This window comes from Scardinius erythrophthalmus (genome assembly GCF_964197995.2).
Source record: "Scardinius erythrophthalmus genome assembly, chromosome: 3".
Taxonomy (NCBI): domain Eukaryota; kingdom Metazoa; phylum Chordata; class Actinopteri; order Cypriniformes; family Leuciscidae; genus Scardinius; species Scardinius erythrophthalmus.
In genome coordinates this window covers 41,225,876-41,252,481 of record NC_138223.1, presented here as the reverse complement: position 1 = coordinate 41,252,481, position 26,606 = coordinate 41,225,876, and the positions used below count along the sequence as shown (strand labels likewise).

The following is a 26,606-nucleotide window of genomic DNA, read 5'->3' as shown; positions in this document are numbered from 1 at the left end:
AATTTTCTGGGCGCAATCGGCTGAGGTTCGGCTTGCGCAACCCAAATTGTCTTTTGGCGCCCCTAGCGCAGTTGTCTAACTGTCAGGATATTTTAGATGTTTTAAACAAAACACCTCCGTTTATATATGGTGTGTAATTCTATAATAACTTGGTAAATATGACAGTAGGCTAAAGGTTGCGTTAATCATACCGTTATCGATCAGCTTTTGCTATTGTTAAAGGTTCTTTATTGGAATCAATGGTTCGATGAAGAACCTTTAACATCCATGGAATCTATCTATTTACAAAAAGGTTCTTTATAGTGGAAAAAGGTTCTTCACACACTCCTAAAACTACAGGTTCAAAAAGCGGGTTGTCATAGGAGAACCATTTTGGGTTCCTCGAAGAACCGTTCAGTGAACAGTTCTTAAAAGAAGCATTTGCTTTTCTTTGTGTGAAGAATATTCTATAATTATATAATACTAAAGAACATTTTGTGGGATTGAAATGTTCCTCGTGGATCCATCAATGCCAATAAAACCTTTACCTTTAAGAGTAGGCTATATAAAAAAGGTTATTTTAGGAACGGATTACTGAACGGTTCTGTGGGGAACCAGAAATGGTTCTTCTATTGCATCTCTGTTTTTAAGAGTGCATAATGACTAAATTCTAAGGACTTTTTGGTTATTGGAACATTATTTCAAACGTTGTTGAAACGTACATTTTACGTGGGGGGAGAGCATAGCCTACCTTATGACCTTCCAACTCATTTTTTGTGGGGTAGCCTATGGTCAAGTCACTAAATTTAAAGGCAATCGAATCAGAAAAGCCAGGGAAGCTCTTAATCCTTACAGGTGTATCGGCGATGCCACGAGGAGTGAAGATGATCCCGTTCAGCCGGTGTCTCTGCCATCCTTCAGATTCTGTCACTTCTGAAACGCCACAAACAAGACCCAACGGCCCATCAATAATACAAGAAAATGCATCAACACAACCTTCCAATACAAAACCGTCCAAAAGGTGTAGCATCAGATTACCTTGTTAGTTTAAATAAAATACGATTGCATGTATTCAGAAAGGGTTTCAAAGTTTATCCCCGATTGTCTATTTCTTTAGACTTGGAGAGAGATAGCCTCTATACACAGAGCCATACATGAGATATAAGATTGTGATTCAAATACATAAACATTGATTGAAATTGAGAACGTTGAACAGTTGAGCAGCATATTTCACAAACCGCAGTTTCCAGCGTACGAATAATCATCAGCAAACCCGTTACTGAACTACATAATTCAGTTTACTAAATAATAATAAATATTACTGTGGATTTCTAAATAATTTCCCAAAAATACCAATGATCTGATACAGAGAAAATAGGCCTGACTCTGACAAATCTTCACTTAAAATTAAAATAAATCCAGCAGGGTTAAAAAAAAATTACATTGTTGTATAGGCTATATAGGCTATTGTTAATATAATGATTATTTTAATTAACCTTTTAAAGTTTTTGATCAAATGAAATAAAAAATAATTTAATGGCCGACACACGGATAGTGCTTCATTTTCTGGGGCAGTCAAGCATCGTCGCTTGTATTTTTTATTTAGATATGGGGAAATTAAATGGAAAAAATAAATAACTATATGTTGATGATTAATAGTGATAAAATAAATAAGACGTTGAAGAATTTTGTTCCTGTTGTTTGGCCAAATGCTATATCTTAATAGATGACATACTAAACAATAATAATAATACGTTTTTAAACAATATTTAAATAAGCGTCTCGCATACTCTTTTTACCCACTTACCAGATATTCTTTAAAATAAATTAAACTGTTAATTGATCAAAATAAAAACTATTTGGCATTTCATAATATTTTATTCAACTTACAACTGCTCCGATTGTGCGGATCATCAAACAAAAGCGTTGCTTTGTGAAAGAGTCAAATATTTTGCATTAAAAGCACTATATTGCATTTCCGGATAAATTGCTTAATTGATTAATTTGTTTTATCCTTCGTTATTTATCAACATTGATTTCGTTAGTTTATTAAATATAGCCTATAATTTTAAAACATGTCTGAACACTGTAACAAATATAGCAAAGCTTAACAAATGGCCTGAGACTTACCAATTAGTTATTTTAAACACAAACTAAAAATAACCATTCGTATCGCAAAATAAATTAGGCTACATGATTTCTAATCATAATTGTGATATTCTAAAATACATTCCCATTCAGTGCTGCTTGCCAAACAGAATTTTAAATCAATTAATGTCTCACTTTAATTGTGTAATACAAATATATATTGATCATACAAAATAATGCTATAGCAATAACATAATGTTGCGCATTTATTGATAACTATTATTGAAGAACAATTTAATCAGCTGAATAAACCCAATAGCCTATATTTATGTATTTTATGTATCAATGTATTTTAATGTATTTTATATAAGAACAATGTATAAAGAACAAAAATAATTTGCCATTTAAATACAGTGAAAATTGAATACAGTAAAATTTGAACGTCAAGGGGAAATTGGTGAATTAACGTGACCATATCCAAAAATAATAATTTTCAACAAACACATCCTATTAAATAAAACTGTATCTTGCTATAAGAAAACACGTAGGCTATGGGCTAGATTATATTTGGTATTTCAAATCACAATCTGCATTTATTAGGCTACAACATAAAACGACTCGCATACAAACAGTTCTGCAACCACTTGAATCTCTTCGAAAATATGTTTACACCCCAATATAAGTGTGTCCTTTTTAACTGTTCTGTGGTTAATAAGCCTAATTAATAACTTTCAGACGTGTAAAATGAACATAGGCCTGCGCTTTCATGCAGCTACCGGGAATATAATTCAGCCTCAGTTTTGATCATCAAACGGTGTATTTATCCGCTTGTAATCGAATTCTGTGAAACTATTAAATCCCCGATGTGAGTTTATTGCAACGAGTGGCCGAGGAACGACTGACGGAACTGAAAGCAGAACTTCTCACTGTGAGAAATCTTCCCCAGTGGCTCTTTTTCACACGGAACAATTAGAAGCAACAGTAAACTTCGTCTTTAACGATCGAATAATGCGTTCCAGGTCGAGTTTGGAGCGAATCGGACTCGCCGTTAATTGCGCTCGCACAGCGCGGGAAAGAGTGAGACCGGCGCGGGTTCACACTGAAATCCCGGTTAAAGTTAACGAGAGTCTAGCGCTGCCCCTGCTCGCCACAGGACCTCTTAATGTGACCGCAATGCAGCGTAGGCGGTACCACGCTGTTTTAATACCTGGCAGAAGACAAGACAGCAGCTGTAATAAACTACAGTTAAAAAGGCTCTCAGTGCAGCACAGAAGCGCTGTAGAAACCTGTGTGCATCTGACCCGTGTGGACCATGAACAGTATTTATTTGTATTAGAGGTCACTGCACATTTGGTGTGCTCAGGTATGAACAATTTCAATTACAAACAACTGTCATTCAATTCTAAAATAATGTACTTGATCCGTTAAATTCTGTTTGTTACACTGACCATATGAAGACTGCATCACTGTAAAAAAAAAAAATAATAATAAAAAAAGTTGCTGCCTTAAATTTAAGTACAATCAACTTGGATGTTTTAACCAAATTAAGTCATTTCAACTTAAATTACATTAAACGGATTTAAAAAATGAATTGAATCTTGTACTTAAGTTGAAACTTGTTTTGATGAGTTGAAGCAATGTAAAAACATTTTGTCATAACTTATGGATCATTTCATTTTTTACAGCCTGATGCACAATGCCACCTAAATAAAGACACCATCAATGTAACAAATACATGCAATACAAACAGTCCAATGTACACAACTATAACGAAAATAAGAAATTCCTTAAAAATGTGATGTTTCCCTTTTGTGATGCCCCTTTCCTCAAGCTAGAAGACAATCACTTTTTATTTATAAAATTGGTGCAAGACTCTTTAGGCCTTTGAGTTGTAATTATAATTCAGAAAACAGATCATAAGCATTAAAATAACTTAATTACAACTGTGTGCCAGTTTTCTTAAACTGAGGAAATTGTTTTTACATTTATAAAAAAAATATTACTCTTAAATATTTAATAATACACTAGATTTAGAATTATTAAAAAATAGTACTTGTTGCAATATAAACAAATTAACCTCTTTAACAAGACAGGTTGGTCACAAATAAGACAGGACAAGTAATGGCTGTAAAATTACTACATGACTTCAGTTGACTTATATTGTGAGAGATAGATGAAAACTGCCATGTGAGCCTCCTCTCTTGTTTTAATCTGGCTCTCTACGTGCAGTTTTGAATTACAAAACATTCTCTCTTTTTTCCCCCGCCGTTTCTTTTCTTGGTATTCTGTAACGGTCTTCTGCTGTTCATTTTAAGCAGAAATGAAAAAAAAAAAAAAGAAAAACAGTTACTCCCAAGCAACAAAGTGGCAAGAATGCGAGTCTTGGCTTCGACTGCTGCTCTTAACATTTTCTCATCTAAAAGAGGACGTTTTCAGAAAGTGCAAATGGATTTAAGACAGATCTGACACAAATTGGATTATAATTCACTGCAGGGCATGTGGTCATATCCTGTAATAGTATTACAGGAAATGGAATTGACATCATTTTAAATCATAAACTAAATATAGTTCGATTCTGAGAACGAAAGGACTCGGACACATTATGTGTCCTGAAGGCACAACAAACCTTTAGAAAAGAATTCCACCTTAACTTTCCACACAGCTCAGGTGACCGGCAGCAGTGTGTGTGGTATTTTAGCGAGGGGTGCGTCAAGCGGTTCATTTATCTCCAGTTCACCACCACAGGCCTCGTGGTCTGATAACTGTAGATTTGCCTGGCAACCCACAGACCACAGCGAGGGCGCTTCGGTGCGGATAACCATATCTTCATGCAGAATCCTGGTCTACAACAATCTGAAAGAGAGTGGTTTTGGCGTACGTGACCCGAGCCTCAACATGCGTGCATGACAAGGCCAATGTTGTTTCGTCAAACGTCAGCGTAGACCACAAAATAAAGGAAGTTTCTTCAAGTGTTACATGTCAAAGAAGGATTACGATAAAGAATAAAAGGTTCACTGCTGTGACTTAAACCTAACTGGCTAATTTCACCCTCTAAACTACTATTTACAAAGAATCCCAAAATTTATGAATGCTCTTGTTGGTTCCGTGACTGAAATTTGTATCCAAATCTCTTGCTATTTCTTTCTTAGCAAAGCCACAAAGACATTTAACTTTTTTTTCCACTCACTCTCTCTCACACACACACAAACATCCCTTCATTTAATAATCTCTCTTTGCTTTAACACGTCTGTTTCCCACACAGCCTGCATTAACCACAAGGCAGATTTTCCGGGGGGGAAAACGCCTCTACAAGGGCCTCAGAAGAACCCTTTGAAATTAATGTTTCAATTTGTGTCATTTTGAAATTTCTGGTCATACTTTCCATTGCAGTGTCCCATGTTCCAGTGCTATTACGTAAGCAAATAGTGTAATAATCTTCCCACGAACAACGAGGACATTGTTATTGTTGCATAGTTTTCACTATTAGTGTAGTGCACTCAGTTTTTGCATTCATTTAACCTAGCATACTTCCATACTTACACATACTTCCCTCCTTTATAGCAGGCGAAAAACAGTATGTGACAAAAGTATGTCTGAATTCACAGTACTCATTAAAAAGTAGGTAAAAAGTACCTGGATTACTGACTTCTTCCGGGGAGTTTCTTAAGTGTGCAAGATGGACTCTTTACAATCCCATGAGGCCACAGGAGAGGATTTGTGAATGCTAGTGAAGTGACACAACTTACACATGATAATGACAACATGGCGAATGTAACATGTACGCTTGAATTACATTCATACTACACATACATACTGAATATAGAGCATGCTTTTTTAGCGGTCGTGAAGCAATTACTTATTCGAAATAAGTTCCTACTCAAGAGAGTATGTCATTTCAGACCCAGGTGTATTTTTGCAGGCCAAAACCTGTAAACTAGCATTTTAGCTCTTCTGGTTCCATCATCCTGAAGTCAATGTGTTTTTGGCTAAATGCCTGAAATAAGATCTGTGGTGAACACAAGCTCAAGATATTTTCATTTTGTTCTATGGCATAAAATATGTCAATAATACTCCCGTGTGGTCTTCTACTTGACTTAAGACAGTTGTTAACAAGTGTCTAAATGCGAGTTTGTCGAGTATGTTAAAACGTTGGAACAGGTAAACTTATCTTGTCCGCTTTCACAGCCTCATTGTTTATAATCGCACTCTTGCAAACTATTTTAACTCACATTTTCAGAGAAAACGTTTTTAAATGAAGACAGAAAAGCTTAGTGATGGTGACGTTGAAGCCTACGTTCAGCTTTTACCTTTTGCCAATTGTATTTAGGCTTCATAAAAATCGTGAAGATTATCATGATGAACAAAACGTTTAAGAATCAAACTTTAGTTGGTCACTGAGCTTATTTTCCAAAAGCCAATGAAAAAACTCCACTTGGTTTTTGTCGAGGGAACCAGGGTCTGTGTAGGCCTAAAAATATCCCTCTGCAACGATGGACTCTTCAACCAGCGGAAGACCAGGTGCATCTCACACAACTCTGACTTTAATCATGGTAAAGTTCAATCTTAACCCGAGGCCTGTCTGTGATTAGCTAAGCCTGGACCACCAGCAATTCCACACAAACGATGTTCCTTAAAAGCCAAATCATGTTCTGTTGTACTGGATCACCGCAAAGTGACCTTATCAGCTGAGCACACTGCCCGTGGCGTTTGGCCGGAGATCCGCCTAGGGTCACTGCATATGCCTGGCTGCTCTTCAGGCGACAGGCTAACTCGTGTCCTTTACTCACAGCTAAAGCCCACCAGACAAACACAACAAACCATTCTGTGCCACTGAGGACAATTTCATCAATTTAGTTTGAGATTTTTCTAAGTTGTCCCAGTGCCTATGAATTTTCCTGCCTCTTACTAGTCTAATGCATGAGGTTGACAAAGAAAGCAATTGTTTGATGACAACATGCGTCCTCATTGTCTCCGTTGGCCCTTGTTACCTCATTTCTGGAAGCCCCTGCGGTGCAAGAGGTCAGACTCCTGGGCGGACGCCACCAATCCAGTCGCTGTTGAAGAGTCGAGGGCGTTGACTTTGGCTCTTTGGGGTCTTTCAGAGCCGAGGGCATTCGGGCAGATGCTATAGGGGGTCACTGGCGTGTGAAACGGGATCGCTGGATGTGTGTATTCTGGGGTCAGATTTCTGTAGATTGCAAGGACTCATACACACACACATGCATTGTTATAATGCAAATAAAAATGTCCAGTTACAAACAAGTTTGGTTTTGTGTAACTTAACACCACAGCTACTTTTAATGGGGCGAAAACCAGGTAAAAAGGGCACATGATGTGAAAAGATTCAAACCGTTCTTCGATGAAAAGAAATCTCTTCAGAAGTCTCAGGTGAATTCAAAAATTCCAATTACAAACAAACAAAAAGACGTTGTCATAGAAGATGTTTATCACAATGCGTCCTTCTGTTTCATTCTCAACCGTTATTCATGAAGCACTGTTCAGATTTGACTCAAGGGCATCCAGTGTTAACACGGCTGTTTTACTCTTGGCTGACGGTAGCTTTGAAGCACAGTGCTTGGTGTGCAACAAGGCAAGAATTAGTTTAATAAAGCCATTTTATAGCTAACGTTTTGTTGAGTTTGCTACTCCTGACTGGGAGGCTTTTGTTTTAAACACTTTTCTTTCTTCAATTTTTGGATGACGTCCTGTTTAATTCAAGCCTGATGAATTCTGCTCATGTTTTTCACTGCCTATTTTTCCTTTTCACACGTATTCTACCTGTCTCTCTTCCCTTACAATGCCTTTACATCTTTCTTTTTGTTTGCCTTTCTGTTCTCTCTCCCCCATCTGTCTTTTAAAGGTTTAGCTTCTGTCGTCTTCTCTTGGGTTCTTACTCCATTTCTCATCTCTGTTTTGTGAGCTTCAGCTGTTTTCTTTCCAATTCTCCATCTGGCCCTGATTACATAAGTGATTCATATCAATCAGAATTCATAGGGAGTCATACCTGGAGTCATACCTGTATTGATCTGCTGTTGTTGCATCAACATCCCTGTGTGTTATTTCAGTTGAGTTCTACCTCATGAATTCCTGACAGCAAGAGTCAAAGGAAAATAAATCTTCCAAGATGTCTGAAACATCAAGAAACTGCAGCAGTACTGAATAAACTTACTATTTAAGGCTATAAAAAGGCTGTAATTTATGATTTAGGACATTGATAATATATATAACAATATTTGATCATAAAGTACATTTTTATTTAACTGTTTAAATATGCATTAAAAAATTCAATTAAAACGGCATCTAAAATAAATTTTCCTTTTTTGTTGATCTTTTTGTATAATTTAAGGTCTTAAATTATAGTAATTCTGCAGGCTTTTGTCAACAAATACTGATATATGCAATTCATTTTAATAGTCAGGATATATATATATATATATAGCTTTATTATAATAGAAATACAAAAAAAAAGAGCTACAGAGGAGAGCATGAGGACAAAAACAACGGACAGTTAATTCTTTGGCATTAGTGAGAATCATTTGGCAATAAAATTTCAATGAGACAATGAATATTTATGATGACTTGCTGAAACCACACACACACACACACACCCTCCAACACTTGGTCACAGCACATGGAGAGCCAGCTGTTCCCGGATGACCTGGGCATCTGCCCTCTCAGATAGGAAGAGATTACAAATATCAGTCGAACTGTGACAGAAATGATGGGTGGTGTTTTATTACTGTCCCTGAACCAACCAATCAATTACTCTACCTTTTTCTGTCTCACTCAATGTCTCTCTCTTGTCCCAGTCATGAACAGTTATGCACAGTGCTTTAGTATATGCTATGTATAGTATTTATATAATACATCTTGTTTCTTTCCTTGCCACTTCCCTTAATTTCATTAGTATACTAAGACACACACACACACTCACACCACACCCAGCTTTCTCTCAGTCTCATGAGTGCCAGTGCCCAGGCTGTGATGCCAACAGTGCAAAACTCATGCCCAGACCTTCTGCTGCCCCAGATAGCACACTGTGTGTGTGTGTGTGTGTGTGTGTGTGTGTGTGTGTGTGTGTGTGTGTGTGTGTGTGTGTGTGTGTGTGTGTGTGTGTGTGTGTGTGTGTGTGTGTGTGTGTGTGTGTGTGTGTGTGTGTGTGTGTGTGCAGATGCAGAGGACAGTGGGGATTAGTGAATAGATCTCTACATGCAGCCTGCTTCACACACACACACACACACACACACACACACACACACACACACACACACACACGCACAAGCGCGCAAGAATATTACTTAGTAAGTTAAATGCTCCCTTATTGTCTTATTCATCATTTAATAATAATAATAATAGTTATTTTGACAAATATGATTTAAATGCAATATATGTCGCTTTGCATAGAAGCGTCTGCCAGACGCATAAAAAACGTACATGGGGTCACCATGTTGAGGTCACATGACCAAGAATGATAACTACTGATAATAGTAAAAGATTATTTTTACTTTATACAGTATAGAGCTTTTTGTCAATGTGCAAGATTATAAAAAAAAAATTTGCGCAGCAAAGTAAGCAAACAGAAACAAACATTTATTCACTTGGCAGGTGCTACCATCCAAAGCGAGTTGCAATGCATTTAAGGTATGCATGTTGTCAGGTTGTGTTTTCCGGAAATCCAACCCGTGACTTTGGAAGAGCAATGCTCCACCAGCAGAGCAATAGGAACTATAAATATATACAACAAAATATGACACCACTCACAGCAGAAAGTCTGAGGCGATGAAGGACAGGTTACGCACCTGCATGAACCTCTAACAACACATGAAAGTTGAGACCCGAGAGACAGTGCTTAAAACCAATGCATCCACACCAACAGGTGTCAGTATAAAGACAAAGAGACAGATCAAAAACTTCCTGATGAACAATAGATTAAACAGATCGATACACAAGATACAATGTGCACAGACTGATAGACAGACAGATAGATAGAACCAGACAGACAGATAGACAGATAGACAGATAGATAGATAGATAGATAGATAGATAGATAGATAGATAGATAGATAGATAGATAGATAGATAGATAGATAGATAGATAGATAGATAGATAGATAGATAGATAGATAGATAGATAGACAGACAGACACAGATAGATAGATAGATAGATAGATAGATAGATAGATAGATAGATAGATAGATAGATAGATAGATAGATAGATAGATAGATAGATAGATAGATAGATAGATAGATAGATAGATAGATAGTTAGACAGAGATAGATAGATAGACACATAGATAGATAGATAGATAGATAGACAGATAGATAGATAGATAGATAGATAGATAGATAGATAGATAGATAGATAGATAGATAGATAGATAGATAGATAGATAGATAGATAGATAGATAGATAGATAGATAGATAGATAGATAGATAGATAGTTAGACAGAGATAGATAGATAGACACAGATAGATAGATAGATAGATAGATAGATAGATAGATAGATAGATAGATAGATAGATAGATAGATAGATAGATAGATAGATAGATAGATAGATAGATAGATAGATAGATAGATAGTTAGACAGAGATAGATAGATAGACACAGATAGATAGATAGATAGATAGATAGACAGACAGACACAGATAGATAGATAGATAGATAGATAGATAGATAGATAGATAGATAGATAGATAGATAGATAGATAGATAGATAGATAGATAGATAGATAGATAGATAGATAGATAGTTAGACAGAGATAGATAGATAGATAGATAGATAGATAGATAGATAGATAGATAGATAGATAGATAGATAGATAGATAGATAGATAGATAGATAGATAGATAGATAGATAGATAGATAGATAGATAGATAGATAGATGAAACTAGTACCCTCTGGAAGTATAAGTACAAACAACCACATTCACCAAACCGGCCTCTGTCTGCACTAATTCAGACACACACACACACACACCTGCAGTAGGACGGCGGCCCTTTCAGCCGCGGGACAGACTGTATTTTATCAACACAGAACACAATGTGCGGGTTAAAGGGATTTGAGACGTTGGTTCATTGTATCTACAGAGGTATTGTGTTAGTTCAGCGCTGGTAAGTGAATTAAAGGGCATTAGAGCGTCCGGCGCTATGAGCTTCACATTAGCGGCTAACTGAGAGCTGCGTCTCACAGGAGGAAAAAAACTCAGACGACGCCAAGAGTTGGAGAAAACGTGTGAGAGGGTCTGTCTGTCTGTGTGTACGAGCGAGGAAAGTGTGAGAGAAAGACTATTAGTTGACGCTGTGATTATCAAGGCAGTTAAAAGCACGGCACTGCCTCAGTGAGTGTGTGTGCGAGTGTGTAAAGTGCCTGGCGCGAGGTGCTAATTTAGAGGAATTAAAGAGCACTAGACAGGGCGCTTTTGTGGCAGCAATTCCTGGTCTAATCTGCCTGTGCCTCAACGGACACACACACACAGAGAGAGAGAGAGAGAGAGAGAGAGAGAGAGAGAGAGCTGAGATCGGGCACCAGGCCCATATCACTCCAGGCTATATGGAAAGCTACAACCACAGGGAGAGAGAGAGACAGAGAGAGAGACAGAGAGAGAGAGAGAGAAGGGGGGGGGTAGAGAGGGAGAGAGAGAGAGAGAGAGACAAACATATATTTTTCGACATGCACACTGTCTAATCCTACCAAGAAAACATTAGTTCCTTTATTGTGCCGCACTAAAGTCTTGTTGGAATTACACTCTTATTAGCATGCTGTGGTTTTGTCTTACTGCTCAAATTGGTCCCCCAGCGATCAGCTCGAGCAATCATCATCACACCACAACAAATGCACTTTCTTCACCGTGGCTTTGGTAAGAAAGTGTGTGCCAAGCACAGAAATGTAAACACACACCAAGTTTAACAGAGTAATGAGGTTGATTTCATACAGGGTTCTCAAACTGTCGTCAGCAGCGCACTAAAAGAATGGAGAAAATACACAAATGTGTTTTAACTATAAAAAATGATCATAATTCTATTTTTATTGATTTACTTTTTCATTTTTTTTATGTTTTGAAAGAAGTTTCTTCTGCACCAAGGCTGCATCAGAAACAGTAAAAATATTGTAAATTATTGCAATTATATATAGCAATATTGTAAAATATTATTACAATTTAAAAGAACTGTTTTCTATTTGAAAATATTGTAAAATGTCATTTATTCCTGTGATCGAAGCTGAATTTTCAGCATCAGTCTTCAGTGTCACATGATCCTTCAGAAATCATTTTAATATGATGATCTGATGCTCAAGAAACATTTATGATTATTATCAATGTTGAAAACAGTTGTGCTCCTTCATATTTTTGTGTAAGCAAGCAGTGACAGATTTTAAGGATTCCTTGATTAATAAAAATGTATTAGTAAAATAGAAATCTTTTGTAACATTATAAATATTATTAATCGATTTAATGCATCGTTGCTAAATAAAAGTATTAATTTCTTTCAAAATAAAAATTATACTGACCCCAAACTTGTGAAAAGTAATGTATGTTTCTGTGTTTAATTCTTATCTTTCCTGCTAACTGCTTTGGAATTATATTATATTATGTTTATGTCCAATGTAGCTATGCAGAAATGCTGTTAATTAATTCAGAGTTCATATTTTCAAAATTATGCACAATAAAATATTTTGTTTACCAGTGATATTTGCCTTATTTGTCTGTATTTTCTTCTCACATCATATCTTTCAATTCAAAGACACTTTTTTCCTCATAACCAGGAGCACCAACAAAATAAAAATAATAATTTAAAAGAATTCATTAGAATTTTCCTTGGTGGAAATCATTTTAAATTATAAACAAATAAATATTGAAATGGTATGCATCTTTATTTTCAAACATCTTTGATTTCTTATGAATCTTATAAAAGCAAATAACTGAATTTTGTCTCTTTATATTTCTTTACGCAGAGTATATGAATCTCTAAGAATGAAAATATATAGACCTAGCAGATTCTAAGCCAGGTGTTACAACAGCACATTTCAAAACTCCTGATTTTACATGCACACACACAGCGGTGTACATCTGAGCAAAATCTGCAGTTACAAGACCTGCGAGAGCCTCTAATAAACTCAAACAAAATGTATATCCATACACAATAACCCCCCCCCCCCCCCAAAAAAAGGATACACTAAAATGTCAGATTTCCTTCTCTGTTTGTTTCTCTTCCCCCTCCCCCATCTCTTTTTAACACCCTATCAATTTCTCTGTACCCACTTATTTCCCTTAATAACTTTCAAAGGTTGCCGGGCAACATGTTGTTCTTTTTTAAGTTACCATGGCATTTATTTGGCATACGGTATCCTTTCTCGCTGAGAACATGGGGGTTGCCATGGTATCGGTGGGCACCTTATAAAGCAAACTATTGTGTGTGTGTGCGTGTGTGTGTGTGTGTGTGTGTGTGTGTGTGTGTGTGTGTGTGTGTGTGTGTGTGTGTGTTGTAAAAACCGATGCCAGGTTCCTTTAAGTCTCAGGCACTCTAGATGCCCAGAATGTTGAAAAATACTAGGCTGCATCATTATAACAACTACCACACACACACAACTGCACTTTAAAACGTCAAAACGCCCCACATTTATGCTTGTTTAACTTTTACAGGGTCATATTAAGATTTCTTCTACTTTCATGAATATTTTCACCTAAAACACACTGCTCAGGTTCTGTCAACATGCTTCACAACACAAACATCGTTTTGTTACATTTTTATTTATCGATATTCACTAGGTTTTTTTTTTTTGTGGGGGGGGGGGGGGGGGGGTAAATAGAAATTGAGAAATCCAATGGTTGGGTTTGTTCATATTTGACCCAAACATGGGTTGAAACAACTCAGCAATTTTTACTTTATTGCACTTTTCTACACTTTTTTTTTTTTTTTTTTTTTTGCAGAGGTCAAAATGACTGCAAACCGAATTTGTCAATTTTGTCATTAAACAACAAAAGTTGAAATCCTTAATAATATCTACCTGCAGTGTCTTAACAACATAGGAACATTGTAAAAGTTTTAAACGGAAAATATAGCCTAGTTTAAATGTGTTTTCTTTTAATGCATACAGTACTGGGTCTCTTCCAAACTTGCAGTCTCATTTAAACATCCATGCGGATGTTTCACTATATATTATTGATGACATTTCATAGATAAATAGATAAAAATAAAAAATATATAAAAAGGAGGGTGATTCCATTTGCTAAAGCCCATCTCTAAACCCAAGCCTTCACACAAACCTGTTGACATTAAAAGCAAAACTCTCATCTTATATGAGTTTCTTAAAGTGAAATATAGATATAAAAAAACTGTCTATTACAATCTGTTCACACAAAATAAGCACAAACACATTTGTCAGAGTATCATAAATTGAGACGGGGTGACTTTTTTGCTTTTTTGTAGATCCATATTAAGTTATCTGTAGGAAATTAAACTAATTTTCAAAATAACCTCTGGCGCCCTCTAGTGTATTTCAGGGTTTGATACAACACTCGATAATTCATTGATGGAATAACTGGAAGTTTGTTTTGAACAAAACGTTAATTACAGGAAGGATGGAGATTATTAAAAAGTAGGTCGAATTAATCTTTAAAACTTCTTCTAGACAGGATACACAACGTTTTGATCAATTACAAATTTCGTCAGGATGCCTAACTGAAACCAGCCGTTTATTTGTCTAATAGTAGGCTAGGTAGTAATGGTAGATCTCACATTTTAGCTTTCTCAACAATAGCAGAATTAAAAGCGACAAAGGTAAACAATGGGCAGACATGAGCGTCGTCTGAGTCTGCACAAGACAGGATTCACCGTGTCATAAAGGAGCACTTGGACTAATAAAGCTCAACACTTACCGATGAACTTCTGACTCCCCCTGCAAAGAGGCGGCAAGTGTTCGGGCGGGAAAGATACAGCAAACACAGTCACGTGACAATTTTTCAGAATATGCGCCAAAAACACTTTAAACTCGTTAAAATATAAAATAAAAAGGAAGTTGTTGTTACTTTTCTCTACATCGTGTAATGTGCCTACAATTCAGAAAGTCAAACTGTTGTATGTGGTGATTTGATTCATATTTAGGCCTATTTGACCCTCTTTACCCTGTCCCTGTACCATTTAAATTATATTTCACGCTATTTTTACAATTTAGTGCTATATTTTTAAATTATGATTTAAAATATTTTGTTCACTAGTGATATTTATCATAGTCTATTTGTTTCCTTCACACATCATAACTTTTCCATTCATAATCTTCCATTATGTAAAATAATAACAATAACAAAATAAAAATAATAATTAAATCAATTAGGGGAAAAGAAATATTCCTTATGGTGGAAATTCAGACCGAAATGAGGGATAGCCATTTGAAAATTACTTTAAAATCTACACAAATACATATTGAAATGGTTTTTATTCTACTCTTTATTCATATCATCATAGTTTTAAACATGTAATGCATTTTTTAACAGATTTTCATAGTTTCGATTGAAAGTCTTGGTCCAGGACAACAAATAGTAGACCTAAAATATAATCTATAGACTAAAGGTATTTAAAAAGTAGGGGAAAACATTAATGAAGAGATGGTATAAAGTTATAATGTGACCTTCATATATATATATATATATATATATATATATATATATATATATATATATATATATAAACTCTGGAACATAAAATTGCCATCTATATATTTGCTGATACTTAGATCGATTTAGGGTCAGGCCAGGTTTTGGCATGCAGGGTCACAGATGGAACACAACACTGAATATATTTCAGAAACTGGCATAGCTACCCAGCCATGCCATCTGCCTCACACACACTTTCATACATACACATATAAAAAAAAAACATGTAAACACTTAATCAGGAGGCGCACATATGAGAGTGGATGTATTCAAGCTTAAAACCCCCTGTCTCACGCACGGTTCTAGTGATCACTCAACCTTAAGGAGAATAAAAGCCCCCTCTCATCTGTTTTTCTTGTCTCCGAAGTGTTATAGAGTCCATGCCAAGACAGGAGAGGCGTTAAAGACAGATAAACTCAGCCATCTTGCAGGTGTTTCTATCAAAAGACTCATACAGAGCCAAACTCAGCCTGGCAGAGTCTTAATGCCCCTGACTACTGTCATTCTCAGGAGACGTATGTCATTGATAATGTGTGTGTGTGTGTGTGTGTGTGTGTGTGTGTGTGTGTGTGTGTGTGTGTGTGTGTGTGTGTGTGTGTGTGTGTGTGTGTGTGTGTGTGTGTGTGTGTGTGTGTGTGTGTGTTCTGCACCTGTCAGATGATGGGAGGCAGTGTGTGAGATAGAGAGATGAAAAAGAAACCATCTGTGTTTCTAAAGAATCAAACAAAAAGGAACAGAAAAAATAATCTAGAAGAACCTTCAAGAAGAATTAAAGGACAAAGTATATGTCTAAAACAAAGCGTACAAGTGATTTTAGTTGTTTTGTTTAGATAAATTGTCCCTAGAAGTGATCTATATTAATCAAAACATAATTAATGCGTTTGTAATTCATTTATCTGAATTATTTTATGTTTTACTCATTTAATTTCTAGATGTTAATTGCTTAACACTATGTTTGGCCCTCTGGCGGTTAAAGCATAATATTACGTTGGCTATACGTGTAATAAATAGTTTGGGCTACATTAGGCTTTGCTTTGCTGTTCTGCGCGCGATTAATCTGATTTGAGGCTTGGTATGGTTATAAGTGAACTTATCGCCCTCCTGAAAAATAGTAAAAGAAAGAAAAAGAGACAAATATCCTATAGTAATATCAATTGAAACAACTTCAACCACACGTTTATTTTCACACGTTACACCATACACGCGCCGTAGAAGGGACCTTTATTTACAATCATGACGTACACACTTACGGACGGAAGTAGCCTATGAAGTTTCCCGGGAAATCCGTCCCGACAGCTCTAAATTAATCGGGGTAAGGTTATCCACTATTTTATATCATTTTGGCATATATTTTCAAATAGCCTATGTCTTCAAGCCTGTTAGAAAAATAGGGACATAGGCCTATTGGTTTGTATGGTTTATGAATACTTTTTTTTTTTCTTTTTTTTTTTTAAAGTATCTTACAATAACACTTGATGACTGCAGCAAACACATAAATGGACAAATTATAATTTCCCAAAACATGATGCAGGTTTATTTCAGCTGAGTTGCATTTTGGTTGATCCTAATAAGATCTGTAGTTGTATTTTATCTCTCCCTCTCGTTACTTTAACTATGGGTGACAAGGGCACCTTGAGCTGCAGATGTTCTCACCGATGACAGATGGTATTGGCATCATCAGTGTATGTGTGTGTATGTGTGCAAGTACGCTGGCATCACGCAGGGACAGCGGGCAGAGCCCATACCGGCTTAGCGCCACCTGCACCCCCTAAATTCTAGCCCGAGACCCCTCTCCCACTTCTGTATACGCTCCCTGTGTGATAATGTGTGTGGGAGTTTGAATTCTAGGCAATCACAGAAGCAAAATCACAAGAAAAAAAATCCCAAAACATCAGAAATTGGCCTTGAAAATACAATAACAATGTCCAAAAAAACAATTTACCTAAAACTGGCATTCTCAGTTCAGATTGGTGCCCGATGGGAGTCTGAACAAAAGAATCTGGATTCGCAGTGAATCGCAATTGCAGTGTTTGATGTAAAACAGCCGTCCTGGATGTGTAATTGATAACAGAGAAGCTCTAATTGTCTCATTTATCTTCATGCAGACAGCGCAAGGCTGGTGGAGCGATTACTCTAGCCTGGCCAGCAGAGTTAGGCACAGCGGGCGGATGAAATCCAGCAGAAGCCCAGGCCAGAATCTCTCCAACATTTCATTTCAAACATTTAGACCTTTTCAGTTTCTATCTGTCTGGTAGCAAAACATCATCCTGTTCTATCACTTCAGTGTGACTTTTCTTTTAAGTGACATATTATGTTATTCTGTTCTGTATACTATAGTGGAAATGGAAGGTCCAATTTTGCACTGTAAGAAAAGTCTGTAGAAATACAGCATAATGTATGTTAATATGATACATTTTCTAAATATATATTTTCACAGGTGTTTTATGCATGCTTTGAAATACGATTTGCATTGTGTTGTGTTCTCGGGCTGAAAGAAAGCTCTGTGAAATTTCATGCCAGAATATGATCTACTTGTGCACATTTTCATTCTTAAAAATAAAGGTTCCACAGCAATGCCATAGAAGAACCAAAATTCTTTAAAGAACCCATTTTTTCTTAGTGTGAAGAACATTTTCATAATCTAAAGAACCTTTTTCCCCACTATATATAACCTATTGTCTAATTGAAAGGTTCCATGAATGTTAAAGGTTCTTAGAACCATAGATGCCATAAAAGAACCTTTCTTTTAAAGTGACTGCAAGTGACTGTATGTTAGTACACTATTTCAAACACTACAACATTCTCACAGCTCTTCTCAAAAAGTTTTGCACGGCATCTGTGTCATGTTTAACAGAAGACATTTAAAAGCTTGAGGGAGTGTCTCTCACTACCGCTTTCTGAGCGTTGTGATCCCGGAATAAGCGAAGAATCAAAGTCCCAAATCAATTAGAGACTCTCTGGAGTCAGAGTGACATTCAGAATTCACGCTCATCTGTGCCCAGATTCTCTCTCTTCGCTGCACTCCGCTCAGCACAATGCGAGAAACAAAATGGCTCCCGCGGGCACTTCCTGCATCTCTGAGAGTGATGAATTCTTAAAGAGAATTCCATTTCCTCTTCCTCTTTCCCCTTGTGCACTCAAAAGCCATGTGTCGAAAGCTAAGGAAAAGACAAATAATGAGCTTCTCCCCATTAAAACCTGGCATTCATTCCTGGAAGAAATTCATAATTTCTCCTCTTTCTTTCTTTAGATTTTCTCTCCCAGACACTAGAATTTCATATGCCTCTGTTCCCAAACCTAGTAAACCGCCTTGCTATTTACTGCCTATCACAATTGATTTGGATAGAGTTTTACATTTGTTTGTGCAATTAAGTATACAACACAAATATTTAATGAATTAGTTATACATTAAAAAAAAATTGTTTCATCGCAATGCATTATGGGAGGGCCCTATACCTTTGAGGAATATATATTTAAAATTGGCATGAAATGGACGTTGCGATATTGTCTTCATTATTGTGACGTACTGTCTTTCTGAGTGAAACAGCTTCTGGAACAAGAACAATTGTAGGGCGGGACTTGATTTTGTCCATTGGGAATTGATTGGATGGTTGTGGTTTGCTATTGGTGGATCTCATGTGAGTGACAGGAGGCCCCGCCCTCGCGCCAGTAAACACATCATCCGAGAAGAGAAGAGATGTTTGATTAAGTTATTTTGATGAAAGATTATGGGGGCACATGAATTTTAAAAACATGATGTGCACGAATAAATCATTTAAAATAATACTGAAATATTCCATTAAAAAAACAAAAAAAACAAGAACTGTCCATTTTGATTCATTGTGACTTTAGGAAGGCAGCATAACTACACTGCCTACCTTTTGGAACAGCTTTCGTGTTGGGAACGCACATATGATGCCTTAAAACGTGGGCAGCTCACTAGGCGCTGGAACAGAGCTTATGTCTCCTGTTCTCTCAGGGTAAATGAACACAGTTATGCTGATGCCAGCAGACACCAGCACACATGGACGCTGAGCTCTGAAACATGGCACGACAGGAAAATATGACATCAGGCAGGGCTACACAAGATGCTTTTGCCAAATGTCTAGCCTTAATTACCCTAATTAATGCAATTAGAGTTGTTATGTGACATCACCTGCATCTCACAGGCTTTAATCTATAATGTCTAATTAATATGTTTGCACATCCCACAGGTCAAAAACCAGGACCGAAAATCACATGCATTTGTGCATCTACATGAGAGCGACAGAGAAATACATTAAACACAAATTGCAGTAATGTCCTTTCATGTATACTTATTCATTTGGATTTAAAATCAAGCGTCGTATGTGTTTGTATGTCAGTTTTATACTCCTAAATGAACTCTTATGTATTTCATTAATATGTTTTTTAAGGACTTGAATTAAAATTGAGCCACATAAAATTGCTTTGTCTTGCAATCTTCACTGTAAAAAAGTAAAAAAATAAGTTACTTAAAAAAGTAAGTTACCTGGTTGCCTTAATTGTTTAATTTCAATTAACTCAAAATTTTGAGTTAATACAATGAAGGAGATTGGTTTAATCAATAGAAACTCAAAATATTATGTTATCTGAACCACATTAATTAACTAAGTTGATTTGACAAAAGATAATAAGTTGTGATTACAGATAATGAAAATAATGTTTTACAGTGTTGAGTATTGGCTTCAGAAAACTTGTAATATAGTTCAAGTCACATAGACTATACCTTTATGATACTTATATAGTGTTTTATGTATTTTAGGAGCTTGACAAGATGCATAAAAAACAGATTTTTCCTTTTATGTTCCATTGAAAAAACTAAAATAACATTGGCATTGGAACAGCACGGGGGAAGTAAATAATAATCACAGTTCTCATTTGGGTGAACTATTTCCTCAATTTCTTCTAATACCAGGAGCAGTTTGCTATAAAAACATGCTAAATGTACCATGAATGAACACTACAAAAAACATGGGTGTCTTTGCATCACCACACTCTGTTTGGAAACTTTTTAATTCATTAAGAAATAAAAACAAAAACAAAAAAAATGACTCCATAATATCTAAAAAGTGTGAAAAAAGGGTATTTACAAGTAATGATTTGCAAATGTAAATTTTTTGCTTTTTAATAAGACATTGGCTGGTTGTGTCCTTTTATATCTGCAGCTGCTCTGGGTTTTGTAGATATTGTGGGTTGGACATGAAGGGAAGGCAACTTAATGTACAATTGTAATGGAGAATTGTGGGATCCGACTGAAGCACTGGAAGCTGGCGATGCCCTGCGGCACAAACTCCCTATGGCAATCATGTGCCAACCTTGCCCAGCTGCTCCCGGGCACCCGTGCCACATCCATGTCATTGCAATCGAACCATCTCTAAGTTTACCCTGGCATTTCACACTAAAGACCCCGAGGCATGCAGGAACGCGGCCCCTATCACCATGCTTAGAGCTGTCAGGTCCAACCAATCCACCATCCACCCATGGACCCGCTTCAGACCCATGCCTGCATTTCAAAGGCCTCAATCAGTGCCACATTATTAGGAAGGTTCAATATGCAAAGGTCCAACTGGTCCACTCTCAGGAGAAATGCAGTGCTGGGCATGTGTGGGGTGATTGCAAATTAAACCAGGCTTAACAAACATAATAAGATGGGCTGAGTGACAAGTTATAGATACTAGTTTTTTCTCTGCCGTTCATGCAAATATACATGCATACAAATAATCAGGTTTAAACATAAAAGGCTTGTTTTCGCTGTAATGCTTTAAAAATATTTCCCTAGTTGCTGTGAACCGATCCCGCTGTTCCTGCAGTCTCGCGATCGCACTAACCACACGCCACTTAAGTTTCCTCTAATGCAGTTTTAATGTCGCATTTCTCTTGCGTGTTATTCCGCCGTTCTTTGCTTGCTCAACCTTACACATATAGGCTACTTAGCAGCTCGCGTTGTAGTCATTGTCTACCTTTAACGAGCTTACTCACGGTGGTTATATTTCCCATAGCTCTGGTTCTTGGCACGAGTGAAGCGCGAGCCCAAATAAGAAAAAAAAGCCCCCGCCTCGTGCAATTCATGCCGTGGCAACGGCGCTCTCAATGCCGCTAAAGTGTTTCGCGGCTTATAAAAAGCTCCACATCTGTTGCTCGTCGCGAGGAACCACTTTGGTTTAAAATAAATTATTAATTTACTTTTTCCACCAAATTAACCACTATACAGATAAGAACTGTAAATCCACAACACACAAGAGTTGGTGGAGCGGAGGAGGCATCTCGCGCGCAATGCAAGTTGAAGATGGCGTTTTGACAGACTGCCAAGGCGATGTAAAGAAGAACCCCCTTGTTCTCCCTCGGGCGATTTTTCCTATAGGATGAGTAAACTCGACCTTTTTTTCAGTCCTGTGCCAGAAAATCGATGAATACAACTTTTATTTTTCTCTGACACATTCAGGACTGAAGTGCAGCTGTCCTATAGGGAGATGGGGATTCCCACAGTTTTGAAAAGAGTGATTAGGAAGCAAAAGGGTAAGTGCATTTTGATGTTAAACGATAGTCTAATTAATGCAGCAAATTAGGGTCTTTCTTGCTTATGGACGTATTGTTTACTTAAGCTAAATGAAGATCAGTCCATAGCCTATCCCATAAATGTAAGGCCTGCTTAGATGTAGGCTAGCACCCTTTAATTAGCCTAATTAATTTCCATTTGGGAAATATATGGATCTATAGAATAACGTTTTTGAAAGGAATTACACCATGTCTGGATTTATTTGACCAATAACACAGTAAAAGCTGTAATGTGAAATATTATTACAATTTCTAATAGCCTATTATAAAACGTAATTTATCAGCAGCCATTACTGCAGTCTTAAAGGGATAGTAACAAAAATGAAAATGTTGTCATCATTTAATCACCTTTATGTTGTTCCAAACCTGTATGAGTTTCTTTCTTCTGTTGAACACAAACGAAGATATCTGACTTCCATAGTATTTTTATTTCCTTCTATGGAAGTCAGTGGCTACCGTCCACTGTTTGATTAACACCATTCTTTAAAATATCTTTGTTTGTGTTCAACAGAAGAAATAAACTCATTCAGGTTTGGAACAAAGGGTGAGTAGCCCTTTAGTGATGACAGAATTTTCATTTTTTTGGTGAACTATTCCTTTAAGTGTCACATGATCCTTCAAAAATATTGGTTAGACATTTCTCTTTGTGAGAACAATCTTTGTAGGCTACATTTGGTTGAATGTTTCTGATGTTAAAGCATTATGGAGACATTTAAAAAGAAAGACATGCAGGCTAATTTGGGTTTTCTTTCCGTTGTTTTATTGATTTCACATAGCTTTTTATTGGCTACTGGGACAGTGTGAAATTCGTTGCATTGTACAGGTTTTTTCTTTGAAATGTAAAGAACTAGCTATAAATATCTCCTATTTCCACTCAAATACATCTCCACAAAATGCAAGAAATATACCTCCATCCACAAGGTTGTAGTCAAGTAAACTGTGCCACTTTTGACAGTCATATCAATGTCATAAGTGGCCCAATTTACCCCATTTCATACTATTCTTTATGTAGGGTGAGTAAAATGCATTGCTGAAATAATTTTCATGCAACCGCGACACGTACTGGTTAAACTATGAAATGACACGTAACCATTAAAAGTAGCCTGCTGGATCCTTCATTAAACTGATGAACAGCATCGTCATTACAAGTTAACAATACAAAGATCCCGCTGAATATCAGACGGTAGTTTACAGAGACGCTTTCCCTGTATTCACAGGGACTCGTGTTTAATACATCCCGAATCGTATTTGGGACACTTATTTCAGACACGCAACACAAATATTTCACATTTATGTGGCTATATAGGCCTAGTCCTCAAACACACACACACACACACACACACACACACACACACACACACACACACACACACACACACACACACACACACACACCATTGGTGAACTTAAATATTAGAATAAATGTACAAAGTAAAAACTTCTCAGTTATAAATGAAACATTTCTGTGTTCTGCACTTTGACATCTTCACTGCTAGTTTCGCACTTGCACTCCTCGACGACCATAACGCTCCTCTCGCGCACCTCAGTCCCGCAGCGCAGCGGCACGCGCACGGAGCGTGATTTAGAGGGGCCGCAGCGCGTGCACGGAGCTCCTGCATGTGCACGAGCCTCTCCACTGGACGGGACGAACATGGAGCTGCACTGACCGAAGCAGAGATGATTGTGAACGGTCACCGTCTCACAGCCGTCCTCCGTTATGCGCTGGGAACGGTGAACACAAACAAACATGTAATAGGCTTTAGCAACACGTTTATCAACCAGGGGCCTGGGCCCCGGCCTCAAGATGAATATTGATTTAAAATAAGACAAAGCAAGCATTAAAATAAGCTAAAACAACTAAAAATCTAAATATTGACTGAAGTCAAAAAGGTTGAGATCCACTGATTTAAATGCAAACTGTTTCAGCTAATTTAATGATAACAATAACGACGATGATAGGCTAATGATTTGTATCACTGAAAATGGACCACACGTGACCACACGTAAATGTAGGCTACTATACGGTTAACCTAACCCTAACCCTAACCCTACCCAAATAGGTGTGGTCCGGATAACCGTAGTTCCCTGAAAATTAAGACAACATAATAATTATCATTTACCCACTGTCATGTCACTGGTGTGAAATAATCATTCTTTCCTTCCATACAACGCATTGTGTTGTCAAGCTAAATTGCATTTTAGATTTATATAGGCCTATATAGAGAATTTTCATTATATTTAAACAATATCACATGGATATGTGTCCATATATTTATATAATTTGTTAACCAATAATTCTAGAGATGCAAAATTTCCTTTATCAGAAATATAATTCAAAATGGTGAAACGTGCATGTTGTCGCTTTGACACTACTTTTATTTAAATATTACTGTGTTGCATAGCATATATAAGGCTGAAATGTATTAATGACATAGGCTATTTTAAAATAGGCTATACGTTACTCTAAAAAATCCCTAAAATAGGGCACAATGTAAGCTACTGTATTAATTTAACGGAATTTTTTCCGTTTTTATTTTTTACAGGTGTTTTACCTGCTTTTAGAATTTTTGAAACACTTAATTTCAATGTGTTTTACGGTTAACGGAAATTAACTAGATAATGTCCGGGTGATAAGCTACCAGTAGCCTACTTTTTCTGTTATTTTACGGATTTATTTTTTACAGTGAAAATCGTGTGACCACTGATAGGTAGCCTACCGTGGGCCTATAGCCTATATGACGTCACAGAATAAGCTAGGCTACTTCAAGTTTCACGCTCACTTGTGTAAAATCACTTAAAAATAAAATGTGCCTAACCTTGTTGACAAAAATATTTCCCCGAACAGTAATGCATTCTTACCTGTGTGAAGGGCACCGCGGCACAGCTCTGTTTGGTTATGTCTTTGGGGTTGATGCGCAGCGCCACGGCCTCTTTGCTTCGTTCGCTTTTGTGCATGACTTTCTGCCACATCTCGAGACCCTGTTTCCTCCTCGCGTCTGCGCCGGTGCCGCTCGCGCTCACCGGAGGGAGCAGGGCGGCGGGTTTGGTACGGGTGAGGGCTGACGGACCGGCACGTCCGAGGGCCAAGAACGCGGGAAACGCGCCTCGACTCGGGGAGTTTTTGGACGGCATATGACTACTGGTTGCCCGTCGCATAAAATGATGAGGGTTTAGTTTGACAACTCGAACAGATCCCCGAACAGGTTCGTCTGGTCCATTCCCTGAGGATTCCAAATCTTTCGCCATGTGTCGGTGAAAGTCCCGTTGAAAGGCGCTGCGAGGGAAAGCGCCAGCCAAAGTGACCACTGAGAACAGGATAAAAAAGCTGATTTGATAAGTCATTTTAGAATATTGGTTCAAGGTTTATCTCAAATCGATTTAGCTGAAGAAAAACTCTCTGAAGGATGTCGCTTGTTGGATAATCTCGCGGTTCAAGGTTCCGTATGGTCACCTTGCTGTCGTTGTGGACATGAAGCCGTAGCTGACCGTTTATATACTCTCAACGGGTTCTTTCATGACTGCTCATCATTGCTTTATTATAAGTGTGAATATTTCTATTGTACTCAGATAATGGCTGTGAGTGACAGGTGAGTTTTCGTGAGGCTGTGACAAGTGCACCTTTCATCTCATCTCTTCATATCACACCCGTGGGAACTGAGGAACTTTGCTATTGTGTGCTTTTCACATTTAGCCTTTTTAACATGACATATCAGTACAGTTTTATTTCACTCTTTAAATTACACTTTCAGTTGCATCAATAGATTTTTTTTAACCAAAGCGAAAAAAAAAATCGTTTTACCAAAAAAATAGGCTTAGGCCTATTTACAATCTATAGGCTACTCTACTGTACTATTCACTTACTATGCCTTGTTTACTCAGAAAACCCAATTTAAGATTAATTTATTTGTTTGAGTGGCAATTCTTAAGACTTTTTTTACTAATTTCCTTCACTTCTGCAGTTATCTTTCTAGTTTCATTCACTCATTTCCCAAAGTCATCTTGAATGCTGAATTGTCAACTGAAAAATTTAAGAGAACATTACATAAACTGACTTCATAAACTGATGTTGATTTTCTTGCAATTATTTTGTTTGAACTCACCATTATGACGTGTTCCCTTTGGTTGGGCACTTGGAACTTAATTTTTTTATTTTGTTATTCTCTCTATTCTGATGTAGCGATGCAACAAGAAATCACAGTTATTTGATTTCAAAGGAAGGGAAGTAATAAATAGCATGCTTTTAAAATGTGACCTACTGTAACTTCTGACTAAATCATTAATGAAGATAGACACCTTATAGAAGTAACCT

General features: G+C 37.1%; 1 protein-coding gene across 1 annotated transcript; it reads right to left on the bottom strand.

The window, feature by feature from the left end:
- Nucleotides 1-23,743: 23,743 nt before the first annotated feature.
- dand5 (DAN domain family, member 5) lies at nt 23,744-25,639 on the bottom strand (the record flags this gene model as incomplete). Its single annotated transcript, XM_081361411.1, has 2 exons — nt 23,744-24,019; nt 25,157-25,639. 2 exons carry the CDS (start codon nt 25,637-25,639, stop codon nt 23,744-23,746), a joined length of 759 nt encoding a protein of 252 aa, XP_081217537.1.
- Between the last annotated feature and the right edge of the window lie 967 nt (nt 25,640-26,606).